This window comes from Natrix helvetica, assembly GCF_964273705.1.
Source record: "Natrix helvetica genome assembly, chromosome: 7".
Taxonomy (NCBI): Eukaryota; Metazoa; Chordata; class Lepidosauria; order Squamata; family Natricidae; genus Natrix; species Natrix helvetica.
This window is the reverse complement of record NC_138558.1, coordinates 73,643,020-73,661,883: the sequence shown is the minus strand read 5'-3', so window position 1 is coordinate 73,661,883 and position 18,864 is coordinate 73,643,020. Positions and strand designations below refer to the sequence as shown.

General features: G+C 41.7%; 1 protein-coding gene across 2 annotated transcripts; it reads right to left on the bottom strand.

The window, feature by feature from the left end:
- Positions 1-373: 373 nt before the first annotated feature.
- On the bottom strand, positions 374-17,360 carry RHOH (ras homolog family member H). 2 transcript variants are annotated; one of them, XM_081959046.1, is made up of 3 exons: positions 17,136-17,360; positions 3,714-3,888; positions 374-1,967 (listed from the first exon to the last, which is right to left on the bottom strand). In XM_081959046.1, the coding sequence occupies exon 3, from the start codon at positions 1,783-1,785 to the stop codon at positions 1,210-1,212; it is 576 nt and encodes a 191-aa protein (XP_081815172.1). In that variant the 5' UTR covers positions 1,786-1,967; positions 3,714-3,888; positions 17,136-17,360; the 3' UTR covers positions 374-1,209. The 2 variants fall into 2 exon arrangements, with proteins under 2 accessions (XP_081815172.1, XP_081815173.1); XM_081959047.1 differs by having other exon boundaries at positions 374-1,830.
- Between the last annotated feature and the right edge of the window lie 1,504 nt (positions 17,361-18,864).

Genomic DNA, 18,864 nt, shown 5'->3' with positions numbered 1-18,864 from the left:
GGGAATGGAAGGGTTTAGAATCCTTGGAAGGAATATAGGAAAACAGGACAAGAATCAGCAGTCCATCTGCATTTCAAAGACATTTTGGACAGAAAGGACAGCAGGTTTGAATGAAGGGTCAAATAGGCCATTTATATCAAAACTGAGCAGCCCTCTCTCCACAGAGGGGGAGGAATGCGACATCATGTAACTCCAGTCTACAACATGATCCTTTCAGCAGTTCCAAGAAGGCTCCACACCATTTGCACCACTCAGGTGACCCTGAGGACATGGATAAACCTCCAGGTGACCTTAACAACTCTAAAAGGATGCAAATTTCCAGCTGTCTGCAAGGAATATAAATCTTTCCATTCCTCACCATCCAGTCTGGTTCATATTTATGATGGTCGCAGTGTCCCAGGGTCATGTGATCCCCTTTTGTGAACTTTGGACAAGCAATGGGGAAGCCAGATTCACTTAACTGTGTGACTAACTTAACAAATGCCGTAGTTCATTTAGCAACTGTGGCAAGAAAGGTCATAAAATGGGACAAACTCGCTTAGCAAATTTTTCACCAAGCAACCTAAGTGTTGGGCTCAATTGTGGTCTTAACATGAGGACTTGTATCTTATTTTCACACTGGCAGCTTTTATTGAAAATAGAGCTATCAGGACAATATCTCATTCTGGCAGGATGCTATAAAGTATAAATTAAACCAGGTTAAACTTGGTAGGATCTCCTTTTTTCTCCCACCAGGAAATCTGATCTCTTGGCGTGTAAAAGGTAGAAAAGACTTATATCAGTAACAAAATGTTCAAAATTGTCAGTAGACAACAATCTCTACAATACATTAGAGGGGAAAGACATTTAATTAACTTTCTTTATTTCACGTATTCCTGACCTATTCAGCTTCTACTGCCATATAAATTATCCATCCATTATCTCAGGTGTAGAAAGCAAGCTCTTTTATGAATCCAACAGAACTTGTAATAAATAAACTCTAACATTTCCATCCTAATAAGAAACTAGGCTCCGGCTTGCTACTTGTACTCTCCAATGCACGCTGCTGGATATCCCATCACAGTCTTGCTCCTCTCTGCTTTGAAAGTTCCAGGTGCCACGGTTGAACGGCCCCTCCTAAGGCCCACAGGAGGAGAGGCTCGCGTTTACTCCGCTACGAAATCATTTGGTGAGGTGAAGGCAGAAAACAACGCCGTGTTCAGTCCAGTTTCAAAAAACTTTGCATTCGTTCACTGAAAAAATGTTCCTCCTTGAGCGTTTTTTGGCTTCGTTCACCGCTGTCCGGACGGCACATTCAAACACCTTTTGAACTCCCTGATTGGCCAAGGAGGAGCACTCCACGTAACCCTTCGCCCGGATGTCCTTAGCCAGTTGCTTGCCATGCACCAGGCTGATACAGGTTGCGCTGTGAGGACCAGCGTCCCTTTGGTCGGTCTGGGTAGCCACCACCAAAATCGGGATTCGAGGCAAATGGGTCCTGACCTCCGTCACCCACTTGTTCCTTAAGCTGTGGAATGAGCTGTGATTGGCCACCGAATAGCACATCAACACCACGTCGGCTTGTTGATAGGACAGAGGGCGGATGCTCTTGAAGGAATCATTGCCAGCGGTATCCCAAAGGCCTAAGCTGATCTGGGTGCCATCCAGGAAGACATCCACACCAGTGTTTTCGTAAACGGTCGGTCTGTAAGCATCTGGAAAGGTCTCTGAAATAAATCGGAGCAGCAGGGCTGTCTTCCCCACGGCAGCATCGCCTACCAGAACACATTTGACCGAATCCAACATGTCCTCCTTCTCAAGTGGAGTTTCTAAACACGTCTCCTAGGAATGCTGCTCAGGAAATAGAAAATAATGATGTAAAAGAATCACCTTACTAAGGTGACTTGTGGCATTTCTCTCCCAAAACAATCAAAATGTCCTGCTGCCTTTGGCCACGGTTCCACAATTCACTGAGTCAAAGGAGTTTCCTACAGCAGAAAGAGAATACGGTTGGCGTTTTGGTTGCACATCATTTCCCCATTCCATCCCGTTTCATTTTTGCACACGTTTGCATACGTTTATACAAATTAGAACAATATTATCATTAGTTAATATGTAACCCTCCCCCTTGAAGGAGTCCACCATTGTGTACATTATTTTTAACTACCGGTAGATAATACCCTGTTTCCCCGAAAATAAGACTTCCCTGGATAATAAGCCGAGTTGGGCTTTTGAGTGCATGCGCTAAAATAAGCCCTCCCCCAAAATATTGCAACACAGCAGCAGCCATGAGGTGACCACGCTCATCACCTCCTGCATCTCAAAAATAATAAGACCTCCCTGAAAATAAGGTCAAGTGCTTATTTCGGGGATCAAAAGAAAACAAGACCCTGTCTTATTTTGGGGGAAACATGATAGGATAAAAGATCTGATTTCCTTGATTTAACACAAATGCTAAATACTCAGAAGACTTAAAATGGAAACAGAAACCAAACCAATGAACAACTGACAACCTGACATCTAGAGCAGTGTAAATCTAGGAGTTAAGGCTAAGGTTGGGCAGGTTACGTTCAAAAGCACAATTAGCAATGGAAGCAAAGTAGGTGCTCTCAATTCAACCTGCTTTGCAGAGTTGTTTCCTCCCCCCCCCCCGAAGAATTACAAGTTATATGCTCTTTTGAATTCCTTTGAGGAAAAGCAGAGTGTAAATCTGTCAAACCGAGATCCAATTACCAACCAAAATGATATGACTCTCTATTAAAAAATTGAATATCAGGCTTCAGCGATTGACAACCGGACCATAGAGATACTTCTTGATCAACCTGTATGATAGCGACATAGCGACCGGATCAATATCACCAAATACATTTGTGAGTGAGATCTGAATCCAATTAAATTCTGATTTAATTCTGCATATATATTTGGAACGCTGACACCAACATTATCTCCTATGTCATGTTATTTATTGCGGACTTGAAGAGAGAAAAAAATCAGATCTTTTATTTGAAAAGTTCAGCCATGCTTCTAATAACAGCCCTGCAAAGAACATTCCTCTGCTAGAGATGATGTGTAGCTGAGATCCAAGAAACGGCAACGAAAGCAGTTGACAGTTAAAAGGGCCACGAACCTACATGGTTTTTTCCCCCCCATAGTTCCCCAGTGTCTGTTCCTCGTCGCTAAAAGCTAAAAGCGGGGCCTCTGGTTGTTTAGCAAGCCGCTTCCCTTCTCTTGCTTAAGGTGCCTTAAAATTCAGATAAAATCAAAGACGCCCACCAAACCACAGAGCAGATAAACTATCAACTGAAGTAGAAACACGGCTTGTACCACTCCGTACCACTCTGTAAACGGTGCTTAGTTTTGTCCAATGTTGTGTCTTTTGGTAAACTCTCTCCCCCCAAGTTTCCTTAACCGAACCGTCAGATTCTACATTATATTTCATACAATCGATAAGCCTGAAACCCAGTTTATGTCTTTCTCAGTCAACTTGTTTGCTATTTTGCTTTCCAATCTCTCGGGGTTTTAAATCCAAGCATGTACCTATTTGTAACTTGAGTGCCACCCAGCATGAGTTGCATTTAGCATACCGTTATTCTGTTCACTTCTGTGGGAGGAAATTGAATCTTACCTACGGTACAGTTGCCTTATTTTTTTCCCTTAATAATGCCAAGATAAGAAAAAGAAGCAAAAGTTTAAATTCATTTTGTTTTCTCTGTTCGGCTAAAGGAGCTTCTTACCTGAGGAGCGCTCAATCCCAATACAATGCCGCTGATAATTTTTTTCTTTTTCTGTTGCTGCTAATCCTTTTGAGAACAGATTTTCAACATCTCCTCGGCAGCTTCCAATCTGTGGCTTTCCCCGACTGCTGCTTGATGGTATTTATGAAGTCATCTTTGCAACAGTTGGCATTTCCTGGTTCATGAGAAATACAGACAACGCAAATGATTCAGAATACTTAGAAAAAGCCTGAGCTATCCAAATACGCAAACACTCCTGAAATCGCAAATTTATGAATAGCTTTCATCTCACCAGAGCCGAATCACATAATTGGTGGTGATTGTTTGCAATCTCAGGTACTTAAAAATAAATAGCTTGGAGCAAATTGTGTGTGTGGGGGGGGCGAACTTCCCCATTTGTGACTGATTTGTAATTTTTAAAGTAACAGAAAGAGAATTTTTTTCTTAAAAACTGGATGATAATCGTGTATATTTAATTAATCAATGAATTAAAAAGAAGGTGACCAGATGTTTGTTCTGGTTTGTCCTTTTTTCCTCTAATCTGATCTTTAAGAAGTGGCTCACAGGACTTCAAGAGCCAAGTGCACCTCGGTGTCTGAAATAGTTGGAGTGGGTGTCCTTTTTAAAAGAGTCCTACTTGTTTTAAAATATGCAGAAACTATGGCAAATGCAGATAAAGAAAAAACTAAAAAGGGGAAAAGAACAAAAGCTCCATCTCTCTCTCTCTCTCTCTCTCTCTCCCCCCATCTTTCATCAATCTATCTGAATTTTATATATTTTGAATTTTATATATACGCCATCCATCTCGCAGTTTGAGGCAACTTCGGTGGATTTTTATTTATTGAGTTTATATGCTTGCCCTCTCACATTTAAAGGCAAACAAATATGCCTATGTGGAATTAATTAATCTAATCTTCAATTCATAAAATATATATTTAATGCTCCTTAAGACTTGTTAGAATGGGGTTTTCCAACTCCTATTCAAAAGTTCACGGAAATGACCAATATTCACTTTAGCAATACTCTTAAGATATCTATTAAAATACTGTGGATTTGGAATAATCCCATATATTTTTTTACTGCTAATACAGGAGTTGTTATCTTGCAGAGCTAATTCAGAATTGAATTATTGTGCTTAGAAGTTTTGATTAAATTATTGCCATTTCAAAGTTTTAGACAAACCAAATTCCTCAGACGATGAAAACTTGAATTTCAATAAACTGATCTGAAGTATAAATGCCTTTATTAGCTTATGAAGATATTTAATCACAATTTTTAAATTTGAATTATTCTACAGGAATAATATACTGCAGTTGAATTAATAAAGGTCAAAATTTAAGACTGATTTACATCCAGTAATACTGGAATTATAAATGAATTTTGACTGAAAAAGAAACCAAACTCTTGCCAAAATTCCAACCGCTCCTATTATAGATTTCCACTTGGGCCCATAATGGTTGTTGAATTTGATCGCTGGATTCCATAAATAAATATAAATCAAAATACATGTCCACTGATAAAGCTTAACACCAGGAAAGTTAGAACTCCTACCATCGTATGAAATCTATAGTTTAGATAAAATCTGGAAGTTTTGTCCTTGCTTTAAAAATATAATAATTGATTATATCCCAAAATAGTTCTGCGCTCCAGCCAGAGTTGATTGAAGATTTAAAAAGTGACAGTAATAAGGGTGAAATTGGGTTACCAGATACAGGCTTGAGTCCTAAAGTTCCCCTTGTCCCAACTGGGTAGATGTTCTGACCGAGGCTTCCCAAGAGCATGAAGCAAACACCTTGTCCCAAACGAAAACCGCTTTTATGAATTTCCTGTGAATTCTGCTCATTCACCTCCAGCCAAGTCTTTCAAGGGAGGATTTACAGTCACAGACCTTCTCTGGCTTGGAAAGCTGCCATGCCGATATCTGCAAAACTTGGCAAGGAGTCTTGGAGAGTCACAAAACAATTATGCAAATTGATGGTCTCCTGCAACATCCACTCCCCTTTCACGCCTCTTTTATTTCCTCTGGGCCATTCATCATCCACCTGTGGCCTTCCTCCCAAGTCGACCCCTGTTCTTTAGCTGTTCCCTTCTCCTGGCAACTCTGCACATGCGCACACTGGGAACATGCTCCAGCTGTTTGTCTGCCTCACTGATGTCTGACTCTGAAGGCAGCTGATAACTGGCATTCGGCTCTGGCCCCCGTCTCGGCCTCCGACACAGAGCCCTCATCAGAGCCTTCCCCAGACTCCAGGACTGGCCCATGTTCCTCCTCAACCTCCTCACTGTCCTAATCTGCTGCCAGCTCTGCTGGCCACTGGTGGGCCACAATAGAAGAAGATATATTGTACTGAACAATGGTAGCTAAAAAGAAGAACATTCGGGAGAAGAAACTAGAACCTCTGCGTTTGGCTTCTTATGCAGGTGGAAAGAAAAGATGAAAGAGAAACCGATAAATAAAACAAGAAAGGGGGGCTATTAATCAAGAAACCAAACAGCTACTCATCCAGAGACAGTTCTGGCCAATGCAACCCTCAACGCCATCACCTGTTGCCATCTTCCATTAGTGGCTGCTGCTGACTTGGTTAACTGTCAAACTACCCGTTGTGTCTTACTCTGTGTGTGAGTGTTAGTGTGACCAGCTCTTACTGGCTTATTAATATATCTCTGTTCATCTTCCTTGTCCCCAGCTGCCTTTCCAAAGTGCTGAGACCCTACACAACCCCATCCAGTTTAGCTAATTAATATTTTTAATTTAGCAGCCGGGCTACAGGAAGCATGAAGACAACATTCAGAGTTGCTGTTATTTAAGAATAGGAAAATTGGTCTTTATACAGGTAGTGCTCGACTTACAGAAGTTCATTTAGTGACTGTTTGAAGTTATGATGACACTGAAAAAAGGGACTCACAGCTGTTTTTCACACTTACGACCGTGGAAGCAGCTTCGTGATTTACATCCAGATGCTTGAAAACTGACTCACATTTATGACAGTCGCAGTGTCCCGGAGTCACGGGATCCCCTTTGGCCACCTTCTTAAGGAGCAAAGTCAATGGGGAAAAGCCAGATTCCCATAACAACCGGGTTACTAATTTAACCACGGCCGTGATTCGCTTAACAAACGTTGCGGGAAAAGTTGTAAAATGGGGCAAAATTCACTTAACAAATTTCTCACTTGAGAACATGACTTTTGGTCTCAGTTATGGTCATATGTTGAGGACTAGAGGTATTGTCTTTCAGAGGATAATTAATATTGGAATGGTTCCCCAAGTGTGGGACTCTAAGTAAAATCTTTCAGAGGCTTGCTTTTCTTGTAAATCTCAGCAATTGTTGAAATGTTACTTTTTAGCTGCTTCTTGAAGTGACTACTCTCTGCATTTCAAACAGAGGCAATCTTTCGGCCATCACCTGCTTAGATCCAGTCTTTCTAAGAACTTTTACTGTTGAGTTAAAGTGGGATTCCTTTGACAGAAAACAATCCTGCCATGAAATTAGCTGTATCCATTGTGTTGGAAGGGGCCAACACAGCACCGTCCCTTCTTCCAACACCAACACTGTAGTGTTGGAAGAAGGGAAATAACACAGCTAAATTGTTGAATTTAAGGCCATTCTCACCCCTGGGTGGCGGATGAACAGAAGCCACAAGGCAAGGGAGAAATCTTTTTCCCAGGTGTTTGAGTAGGTGCAGACAAAAGATAAAATTTTGGACTGGTTGGATTTTATTGTAACTGCTACGATTTCTTGATTCTGTTCCATTCAGACTAATTTTAACTCAAGCTATTTTTTTTCCACGCGCAAAACCACCTTTCTCTTTCCCTCTCTCTGACAAACAAACCACTTTTCTCGGATTCCCAAAGCAGTTTCCCTACCACTGTTCCAATAAGAACAAGTGTGTCATACTTTCTGCCAAGTGGTCACCCAGAGTGGAGGGTATCAAATATATTCATAAATCTTAATAGGTCTCAATATTGTAGACACTCGGTTTGATAATAAACTATCACTGCTGCCGTAGCCCGAGACATGGTGGCTTGAAACAAGGGTGCACACATACTGGTAAACCTTGAGTCTTGCTGCATGTGGGGCTCCTGAGCACAGACCACAAATGTAAGTTGGTGTACGGTCAAGCAGCCAGAGGGATGTTTAGAGAGGTCATCTTATTTATATATTTGGGATTATTAGCATGCCACTTCTTTTAACCCGGGCATATCAAATACAGGTAGTTGTTGACTTAACAACAGTTCATTTAGTGACCGTTCAAAGTTACAAGGGCACTGAAAAAAGGGACTTATGACCACATTTCACACTTACGACCTTTGCAGCATTGTCATGATCAGGCCATCAAAATTCAGATGCTTGGCAATAAAGTTCATAGTTACTGTCCGAAGACGTCTCCGTGGTCATGTGGCCGGCATGACTAAACGCCGAAGGCGCACAGAACGCTGTTCCCTTCCCAGCAAAGGTGGTTCCTATTTTTCTACTTGCATTTTTACGTGCTTTTGAACTGCTAGTTTGGCAGAAGCTGGGACAAGTCACGGGAGCTCACTCCGTTATGCGGTGCTAGGGATTCGAACTGCCGACCTTTCTGATTGACAAGCTCAGTGTCTTAGCCACTGAGCCATCACATCCCTGCACAAGGTCATAAAAACACAGTATAAAAGAAATAAAAATAATAAAAAATAAAAATAATAAAGTAATAACCCACCCACCCGGCGATGGCTAGTTCATACTAGCCATTTAATGGGCTCCATCCCGCTCCAGGTTCCCAAGCCTACTGGCACAACTCGGTCTTCGGGGCCTTCCGAAAGTGTGTGAAGAGTGGGGGCCAGTTTAACCTCTGGGGGGGCGGTGATGTTCCAGAGAGAGGGAGCCACCATGGAGAAGATCCTGTTGCTGTGTGCCAAGCTGATGTGATCACCCTTTGTGACCTTCTGGGGTAGCCAGATTCGCTTAACAACCAGATTACCAATTTATCAACTGGAGTAATTCACTTAATAACAACTGTGGCAAGAAAGGTTGTACAATGGAGCAGAAACAAATGTCTCACTTAACAATAGAAATTTGGGGCTCAGTTGTGATCATAAGTAGAGAACTACCTGTATTCTCTCATATTTAAAACACGACAAATGCTCTTTTATGCTTCAAAATGGAATAGGAAATGCTGATCATAGCCCGTCAATCCCTTTGCAAAACGCAATCGAGACCTGTTAACATCTAAGAAAGCATCTTGTGCACAATCCCTTTGTTCATGAAGGTCATCTGAGGATATTTGATTAGACAAGACCTCACCTCCGCCCCAGATAAATTTTACTTCCTTCCCCTCCATCTTGTTCAATTTAATTGTAACCAAATTTTCAATTTAGGATCTCTATTGCTGAGTGAGTGGCATAAATTTTAATTAAATAAAATCCAACTTCTATTGTTCTGTTATTGTTTTGTGGCAATTCCGAGTTGGATGCCTTCTTAGCTGCACTTAAGCAAAACCTTTCCTGCTGAAATAGGACTAACTTCTTTTAAGTCTCTGTAAAGATGCTGGCAGTGATCTAATTCTGGAATAATTTTTAAAATGAAATTCATAATGGGCCAGTTTATTAGCCTTGCCATTCAAGTAAAGAATGGAAAGCACTTGGTATATTTGTATTTAATCCTTCATAAGGCCAATCCATCTAATTATCACCGAATCACCTTACTAAGTATAATAAACATTAAAACCAAGGCAACATTATGTCAAGTTGAAGGAATATCTAGCTCAAGGAAAGAACTTAGCAGTGGAACAAGCTGGCTTTAAGCTTTCAATTTTTGATCCAGCAGCATTTGGCAGAAAAATATTCTAGAATATTCTATTCTATTCAGAATACAGTCATTTCCTCTATTTACAACTTTGGATGGTGCTTATTATTTATAATGCTTCATCAGGATACCTTGCACAAATCAACTGTGCCCTCATACCTCAAATTCCCACTCCAAAAACAGCTGAAATTAAGACACTATCCTTCCTTTCCTCCTATTACTTTAAGGCAGGGGTGTCCAAACTGGCAACTTTAAGACTTGTGGAACTTCAACTCCCAGAATTCTGGGAGTTGAAGTCCACAAGTCTTAAAGTTGCCAAGTTTGGACACCCCTGCTTTAAGGTCTGCCCTCCCCTAAACACGATTGTCATCCTCTTCTGCTAACTCTCAGATTAATGTCTAACCTCCTTTATGCTGAGAGCCAGCTGTTGTTTCTTTGACCCAAATAAACCGCCCTTGTTCCCTCTGAAATATTGAGGATTTGGAGATAAATGACTGTGCTAAGAGATCACAATTTGAGTGGGTTTCAAATTAATGGTGTTCAAAGGGAACAGATCAAGGTATCCACGTATTTAAGGATTCTTCCCGGTCTTATACGCCATTCAGGAAAACACACCAAAGAAAACTAGAAGACAGGGCCTTTTCTGCAGGGCCCCAATCCTGTTGACTTTTTTTTTTTTTTGCAAACTTTACAAAGTTGATTGTGTACCCAGGCCTGGGGCTCAGTGTATTAAGAGCCTCATTTCTTGGCTTTATCGATGGCTGGTTAACTTGGCTGCTGTATTGATTTATACTTTGTATGTTTTTAACAGTTTCAGCTGTTCTATAGTTCTAGAATTGTAAGCTGCCCAGACAGAGGGCAGCTATAGAAACCTTTGGGACTTAACCACAATAGTTCCCAATTCAATTAATAGACTGGGATCTCTCTTTGATAGGCATGTACACTTCTCAAACCGTACTTTATGCATTCATGCAGTTGATCTAACCCTCTCAATACTTGTAGACCAGGGTTGTCAAACTCAAGGCCTGGGGGCCGGATCCAGCCCACGGGGTGATTAAATCTGGCCCACGGGGCCGCCCTGGAAACAGCGAAGGACCGGCCCACGGTGCCTCTGCCAATGAAAATGCGGCCCTCCCAAGCTCCGCTTTCCTGGCAGAGTGCTCAAGCCACCCCCTCGACATGAGGGACATCGAGCTGGCCATGCCTACCCTGGTCCCCCAAGGACAAACACAACCCTGATGTGGCCCTCAATGAAATGTAGACTCTAGGTGGCGTATAGTCTCAATAGGAACACCGTTATTGGGATGGTGATTTGCACCCTGATTTCAATGGAGGGTGAAACTCCGGGAGTGACAGTTGTGGGAGCATCGTTATTAATCAGAACTGTTTGGGCTCCAAAACTGAGCCGGGTCAACTTGCTTGTTATGAGAAAAGACCAACTGGAAATTCTAAGCCAGAAGCTGAACTGGTAAATTGGAAAAAGGAGGGGAAAGAGGACAGTGGCAATCTATTTTTTTTATTACAGTGCCAAGAAACATTGCAGGTAGTCCACAATTTGCAACAGTTCACTTAGTGACCGTTCAAAGTTACAACAACCCCGAAAAAAGTGACTTATATGATCATTTTTCACACTTATGCCCATTGTAGCATCCCCATGGTCACATGATTTACATGTTTGACAACTGACTCACATTTATGACGGGTTACAGTGTCCCGGGATCACGTGATCCCCTTTTGCGACCTTCTGACAAGCAAAGTCAACGAGGAAGCCAGATTCACTTAACAACCGTGATACTAATTTAACAACTGCAGTGATTCACTTAACACAATGTGACGAGAGAAGTCATAAAGTGGGGCAAACAAATGTCTCACTTAGCAACATAAATTTTGGGCTCAATTGTGGTCGTAAGTTGAGGACTACCTGTATGGTTGAGTTACCCTTGAGGGCATCTTGACCTGAAATGGATAGCAAGTTTTGGTTGTGTGTGTGTTACTAATTTAAATACATTTTTAAGTATAAGGAGAAACTGTAGAGCAGGGGTGTCCAAACTTGGGAACTTTAAGACTTGTGGACTTCAACTCCCAGAATTCCCCAGCCAGCATGGCTGGCTGGGGAATTCTGGGAGTTGAAGTCCACAAGTCTTAAAGTTCCCAAGTTTGGACACCCTGCTGTAGAGTATAATGGGAATATTTATACCTTGCCTTTCAGCCCTGGTTCACAAAGCAGCTCCAAAACATCAATGTTATAAGAATCTGAATGGTTAAGAACTGGCTTCCTGGACAAACGTTTTACCATTTGTAACCCAAGTGCATTTTCACAGTGCATTTAAAAAAAAAACCAGAAAGAAAATACATAAGAAAAAGCAAAATGGTGCACAATATCACTTCATTAGTAAGGGAACCAGGACTCCTTAATCTAAAAGCAACATTCAACTGACCAATCTTAAACCTTGAATAAATAAATAAAAATCTGCTTTTATTTCAACACTCTAACTTTGAATGTTCATTGAATGAGGCAGTCGGTAAACTCTACTAAAGTTTTGTGCCTGTTACCACAAGGCCAAGAAAACACACGCACGCACGCACACACTTTTTTCCCACCAGTTCTTGAGGCTCAGATTAATATAGGAGCAGTACTTCCTCAAAAGGAGGCTCAAGTCGATCTGAATCACTTCTCCGTCTTATCACTTCCACTAGAAGGAAATACACAGATTTCCTCTGGTTGAAGTACACAATTGTTCGATGTCTATGGAGATTCTCAGCCCTTCAGGTCATGGTTGTCCCAAAGGTGGTTTTTCAAGAAGCAACTGAACTTTCTTCTTTTTCTTTGAAGATGTTTCACTTCTCATCCAAGAAGCTTCTTCACCTCTGAGTGAAGGGTGGGGAATGGAAAGGTTTAGAGTCTTTGCAGACAGCTAGCCATTTGCATTCTTTTAGAGAGTTGTTGAGGCCACTTGGAGGTTTATCTGTGTCCTCAGGGTCACCTGAGTAGTACACATGGGCCTGGAGCTTTAGAACTGCTGAAAGAAGGCTCCACACCCATTTGCACCACTCAGGTGACCAAGAGGACACAGATAAACTTCCAAGTGGCCTCAACGACCCTCTAAAAGGATGCAAATGACCAACTGTCTGCAAGGAATATAGATCCTTCCATTCCCCACTATCCTGTCAAAGCTGAAGAAGCTTCTTGGAATGAGAAGCAAAATGTCTTCAAAAGAAAAAACAAGAAAGTCCAGTTGCATTATTCATTCATTGGCAATATTTGTATATCCCTTTGCATAAAATGTATGGAACCCTCTAGGGCAGTGTTTCTCAAACTTGACAACTTGAAGATGTCCGGACTTCAACTCCCAGAATTCCCCAGCCAGCATTCGCTGGCTGGGGAATTCTGGGAGTTGAAGTCCAGACATCTTCAAGTTGCCAAGTTTGAGAAACACTGCTCTAGGGTCACCCTTCAAAAGAACCATCAAAATGCTCAATGGGTTCATATAAAGCATACATGAAAGGAGACACCAATTAAATTATTTGTGTGTCTCCATGTTTGCCATTCACTCAGGGAAGACCAAGGAGTCTCAACCAAACTTTCCAAAGAACAGTTGCCACCAGAGAGAGCAGTTGCCTGGAAATGGTTGCAAGATGATGGGCCATGGTGTCCTGGCAACCCCAGCTCTCAGGTGATCTTAGGGAATGAGATGATTTAAAGTAACTCCTAGCCAGGCTACTAAGTCTTCTGCTCCCATGTTGCTCATGGCTTGATGCGCCAGTGAGGTTGCATCTCACCTAGCAGCAAATTGGAAACCATTACAGTTTCTACCATCTTCTTCAAGGTCCAGCTAATCCACTCAGCCGATTCTCCACCTTGTAGCTTCTGTGTCAGAAGTCCCCTATACAAAGTATAGCTAGTCTTCAACGTATGACCATAACTGAGCTGAAAAATCGAGGTTGTTAAGTGAGGTTTGCCCCCATTTTACACTTTTTTGTTTTTTTGGCCACATTTGTTAAGCGAACCACTTCGAGCTGTTAAATTAGTCACATGGTTGCCAACTGAATCTCGTTTCCCCATTGACTTCGCTTTGTCAGGAAGTTGCCAAAGGGGAAATCACATGACTGCGGAACACTGCAACCGTCGTAAGTGTGAGCCAGTTCCCAAGTGCCTGCACTCTGATCGCGTGACCACGGGGATGCTACAATGGTCGTGTGTGTGAGAAATGGCCATAAGTCACTTTTTATCCTTGCCGTTGTAACTTCGAGTGGTCACTAAACCAACTGTTGTAAGTTACAACAACAACCGAGGACTACCAGAATTTGGCTGCAAAAAGAAAAACCCCAGCTGATAACAAGGGTGGCAACTGAGGTCTATAGAAAACTCTTTGCTGCCCTCTAGTGATGGTCTGGATTTTTTCCTCACTCAGAGCTGGAACTCCTGTTCTTCTTGTTATTAGTTGCAAAGTCATATCTAACCCATCGCAACCCCATGAACAACGTTCCTCCAGGCCTTCCTGTCCTATATCATCTCCCAGAGTCCATTGAAGGTCACACCGACTGCTTCAGGGACTCCATCCAACAGCCTCATTCTCTGTCGTCCCATTCTTATTTTGCCCTCCGTCGTTCTCCAGGGAGTCCTTCCTTCTCATTAGGTGGCCAAAGTCTTTGAGTTTTCTCTTCAGGATCTGGCCTTCCAAAGAGCAGTCAAGGACTCCTCTAGGACTGACCGGTTGGATGGCCTTGCATTCCAAGGGACTCAATGCAGGAGTCTTCTCCAGCACCAGAGTTCAATTCTACAATTCAATTCCTCAGTTGAACCTCTGGAACTCCTGCTGTCATTCAAATGTGAGGTCAGCAACGTATAAAGCTGGTTTCGATTTCCTCTTCCTCCAGGATGTTGCCTGCATCCAGCCAAAGTTCACAAAGGCACTCGTGGTCACAGAGATGCCTTGAGAAAGACTCTTAAGAGGCTTGGGAGAAACTCTTTCCCCTGGTCCTTAGCAGCATTAAATAATGTTTAAACAATCAACTGAGGCTTCAGCAGTCCATGTCCTTTCCGAATTTGGTTTCAGAGTGCGGTTTTACATTCATCTGGGTTCATGCTAATTTGGTTAGGGTTTTCCGCTATGCGGAAAGAAAAATTTGAATACTGTCCAAACAGCGCTGTCCTAGGCTTCTTCAAAAAAGCTATTGTTCGATGATAATTATCTTCCAAGCCTATCTGCTAGATATGAGTGCCAGCCCCATTTGTTCTCTTTTGAAGCAGAAATCCATTCCTGAATATTGCTTCTGTTCTGATGAACAACACTTTCCCCACTTTCTGCCTTTGTTCTCATCCGCGTTTACCACCAGCGATCCCAAAATCACCATCCCCAAATTGGGTATCTACCTGGCTAGAAGTCCTGGCAATCGCATTTCATCTGGAAACACTTGGAAAAAGACTTAAAGCGAATGTAAATTACAACGTGTGTTCATTTCCACCAGTTAACAATCTGTCAGGAAGTTATCAACATTTCTGGATCATTTTCACCAACGTTTGCTCCTCTAACTCAGCAATAATGCAGACCAAAATCTAATGATAGTTGTGACTTCCTTTGGGGGGGAATCTAGGCTTAATTTTAGCTAGAATTAACCCACAATCTAATCTGATTAATTTGGATTCTGCGTCCCTGGTTCAGTGGACATATTTTCGATATGAATAAATTTAGGTCCATTAACGGTAATTAATTTCAATGAATCTGCTGGCCCAGGTTTGCATTATCTGTTTGAAGTAAAGCCACCATTTCAAATGGAACAGTCAGATGATAATAGAGACCATAACATTTTGGCACAATTATATCATATACATTGTTGTGTGTAGCTTCATAAATGGGTTCAAATAATTGTTAGCGAATGTTTGCTTAAGAACCGATGCTTCTCTGTTTTTTAAACATGTTCACAAACAGTAATAAAATATCGGCACTTTACATTAAAAAGATGTACAAGATTTGTTATTGCTGTCTGTGACTTTTTCCCCTTTAGTTCTAGCTTTTATAAACCTTTGAAGGCCCATTCCTTCAAAAGATTGCATTCTTTCCCCCTCTCTGGTTAGAGCTATCAGATCTGGTCTGCAACTCTGAATGTCCATTAGATGATAGCAAAGACCTATAGAAGAGAATATTTGTAGCTGGGGTTAAACTGTGGGGTCCTTGGTGCTCTCTGAGCTTGGTGGTATTCTTGCAGACATTTCATGACCCAACTAGGGAACATCTTCAGTGCTTAGAAGGGAGGGGGTTTGCTCTCTGATGATGTCCAATAGTTTGCCCTGTCAGTTGGTGGGGATAGCTCCTTGGTAGTCTCTGATTGTTCCTGTGGTTTACTGTTTGATTGTCCATCTGAGTTGGTAGTTCATTAATTAGAGTACTGTTGGTTTTGATTATTTATCAGGTATTAATCCTGGTATTAATGTCTGTTTATCTGATTGTTGATTGCTGGCCAGGAGGTGCTCTGCTCTTTTTGTTTCCTTTTAGTTTTTCCACTGCTATTCTGAATCAAGTCAAGGTTATTTATGTGCCTGTTGGTGACTGATTTGTTGGAGTGCCAAGCTTCTGGGTATGCTCTAGTATTTTGGGATTTAACTTGGTCTAGGATGCTCACAGGTTACCAGTTGAAACTATAGTTCATTCTAAGCACATGTAGATATGTATTATGTGGTAACAGCAAAGAAGTAGAGATTTCCGTTTCTCTTAGCAGTTATCTAGTGTTGGCCAGATTTCTTAGCCCAGATATGGTATTGCTACTGGCAATCTGTATGATCACCTTTCTTTCTGCCTTCATAGTCCCCCCCCCCCCCCCCAATCTTCTTTTCCTACAAATAAACCAATCTACTGACTGTGTAGGTGTATTAACACAAAATGACATGATTTTCCTGTGGATAAGGGGAACAAACTTCCTGTGTCAAGCAAAGGATTGGGTTAGTTGACCCAGTCTTGGGGTTAAGAGTTGGTTAAACTAGAACTTCTTCTATGCCACACATTTTGTGATTCTATGGTTTTTGTCCTAAAGGTCTTCTCCACATGGAAATATGGTCTATTGAACTAATAAGAACATCTCTGCCAAACTATATTTCTTTCTTATGAGCTTCAGGGCCTGAACTAACGGTTGGGTGGCTTCTGTGCTAAGTAGTAATTACAATGAATTGCAAGAAAAACAACACTGGAACACACCCCATCTCTTTCATGCCCTATTGATTTCAGCAGGAGCACTGAAGCTTGTCATTAACTAACCCAATATCCAAACATAAGAAAGAAAGAAAGAAAGAAAGAAAGAAAGAAAGAAAGAAAGAAAGAAAGAAAGAAAGAAAGAAAGAAAGAAAGAAAGAAAGAAAATGGAATGGAAAGGAAAGGAAAGGAAGAAAAAGAAAAAAGGAAGAAAGAAGAAAGAGAAAGAAAGAAAGGAAAAAGGAAGAAAGAAGAAAGAAGAAAGAAAGAAAAAGAAAGGGAAGGAAAGAAAGAAGGAAAGAAAAGAAAGGAAAGGAAAGAAAAGAGAAAGGAAGAAAGAAAAAAGAAAGGAAGAAAAAAGGAAGGGAAGTAAGGAAAGAAAGAAAGAAAGAAGGGAAAGAAAGGGAGGAAAAGAAAAGAAAGAGAAAAGAAAAGAAAAAAAGAAAAAAAACTTACCAGATTGAGGCTGCCAAATACGGTCCCTTGCAAATGTTGGTAACAGTCTATTTGTGTGAGAAGGCCATCAAGGAAAAAGATGAGGTCCTTTCTTCCTAAATCTAGTGGGCGACAACCTTTAACCTCCAAGAGCAAAGAAACTCCAGCCAAGCGACCTAGTTTTCAAAAAAGCACCCCTGGAGTCCAGGAGCTTCCACTTTGTCCACGGATAAAGCAGCAGCAGCAGCAGCAGCAGCAGCAGCAATAGCTGATGCAAAAAGACCAAAAAAAGGAAAAAAGAAAAAGAAAAAAGGCGGCAGCTTGAGTCAGTTTCCTGGGGCGTTCCAGCTCTGCCCTTGTGGGTTTCCCTGTGGTGGGTTTATGCATAGGCCCAGGAGGAGCAAGAAAACAAGTGTGCGGCTGCCCACACTCTGCCCACACTCGATGGGGAGCTTAGACTGTTGTGAGGCGGCATGAAAGAGGCGGATTTCAAACAAGTTGAGGAACAACCGCCAACAATCCCTTTCATTTATTCATTTCGGTTTTCCGTGGTTTAACATTTTTATTGAGCTATAAAATGAGATACAAAATACAAAGTAAATGGAAAAGCAGTGGGGAGGAAGAGGGGGAAGAGAAATGAGGAAGGGTGAGAAAAAAAGAAGCAGCAGCATTGACTTCTGACCCTCTTCTCTGTTGCAGTAAAATAAGGCATTAACATCAAATCCCAACTTTTTGCTTTTTCATAATAATAGGAACAAGCCATTTCTATAAAGATCTGTCAGCCTACTTGGTAAAACCCAAAATCAAAGTTTCATTCTTTTCCACTTCAAGCATGAAGCTCAGAAGCAGTCTCTGTGTGCGGAAAGAAAAGCATTCCTATTATTTTCTTCCGACAAAATTGTCGATTTTGCCATTTCGGCCATCTCCATCAACTTCTGCAATCATTCGCCCATGGTGGGAATCGAAGTGTCCTTCCATTTTTGCGCACCCAATAGTCTTGCTGCGGTCAAAATATATAGTGACAAAGTTCCATTTTCCCCCCCTCCAGATCTTTTTCCATTAGGCCCAAAAGGAAGAGACTTTTTGTACATGTCAAATGTATTCGTTTTGGTCTAACTGCCACTCGTTGATGAAAATAGAATTCTTTCCTGGCCAAGTGCGATTGGACACACAAGGAATTTGTCTCCGATGCTCTCCATGTACGTACAAGCAACGAGTGACAAATCACACACTGGAGTTGGGGGGAAAAGGACAGTGAATGAGATGTTTGACCCTCTACCGTAGTCCATAATCCCATCTTATTTGAAAATAGGAATTTATATTTATTTATTTTTAAATGATTTATATCTCGCCTTCACTATTTTTGCAAATAGCTCAAGGGGACGAATATATGCAACAGACCTTCCTCCTTCTGTTTTGTCCACCACAACAATCCTGTGAGGTGGGTTAAGCTGAGAGAGGGACTGGCCCAAAATTACCCAGCCAGCTTTCATGGCTAAGACTGGGCTAGAACTCACATTTTCCTGGGTTCTAGCCTGTTGCCTTAACCCAGTGTTTCTCAAACTTGGCGACTTTAAGTCCTGTGGATAGCATAGCTGGCTGGGGAATTCTGGGAGTTGAAGTCCACAGGACTTAAAGTCGCCAAGTTTGAGAAACACTGCCTTAACCACTAAACTGCCTGACTTCTGTGACTGCCTGACTTCTGCCTGAATAGTGTTGGGAACAAACCTGTGGCTTTCTCATGGCTGCT

Bases quoted from the DNA above. Each gene is read 5' to 3' on its own strand.
- RHOH (XM_081959046.1), bottom strand. From the start codon at position 1,785: ATGTTGGATTCGGTCAAATGTGTTCTGGTAGGCGATGCTGCCGTGGGG.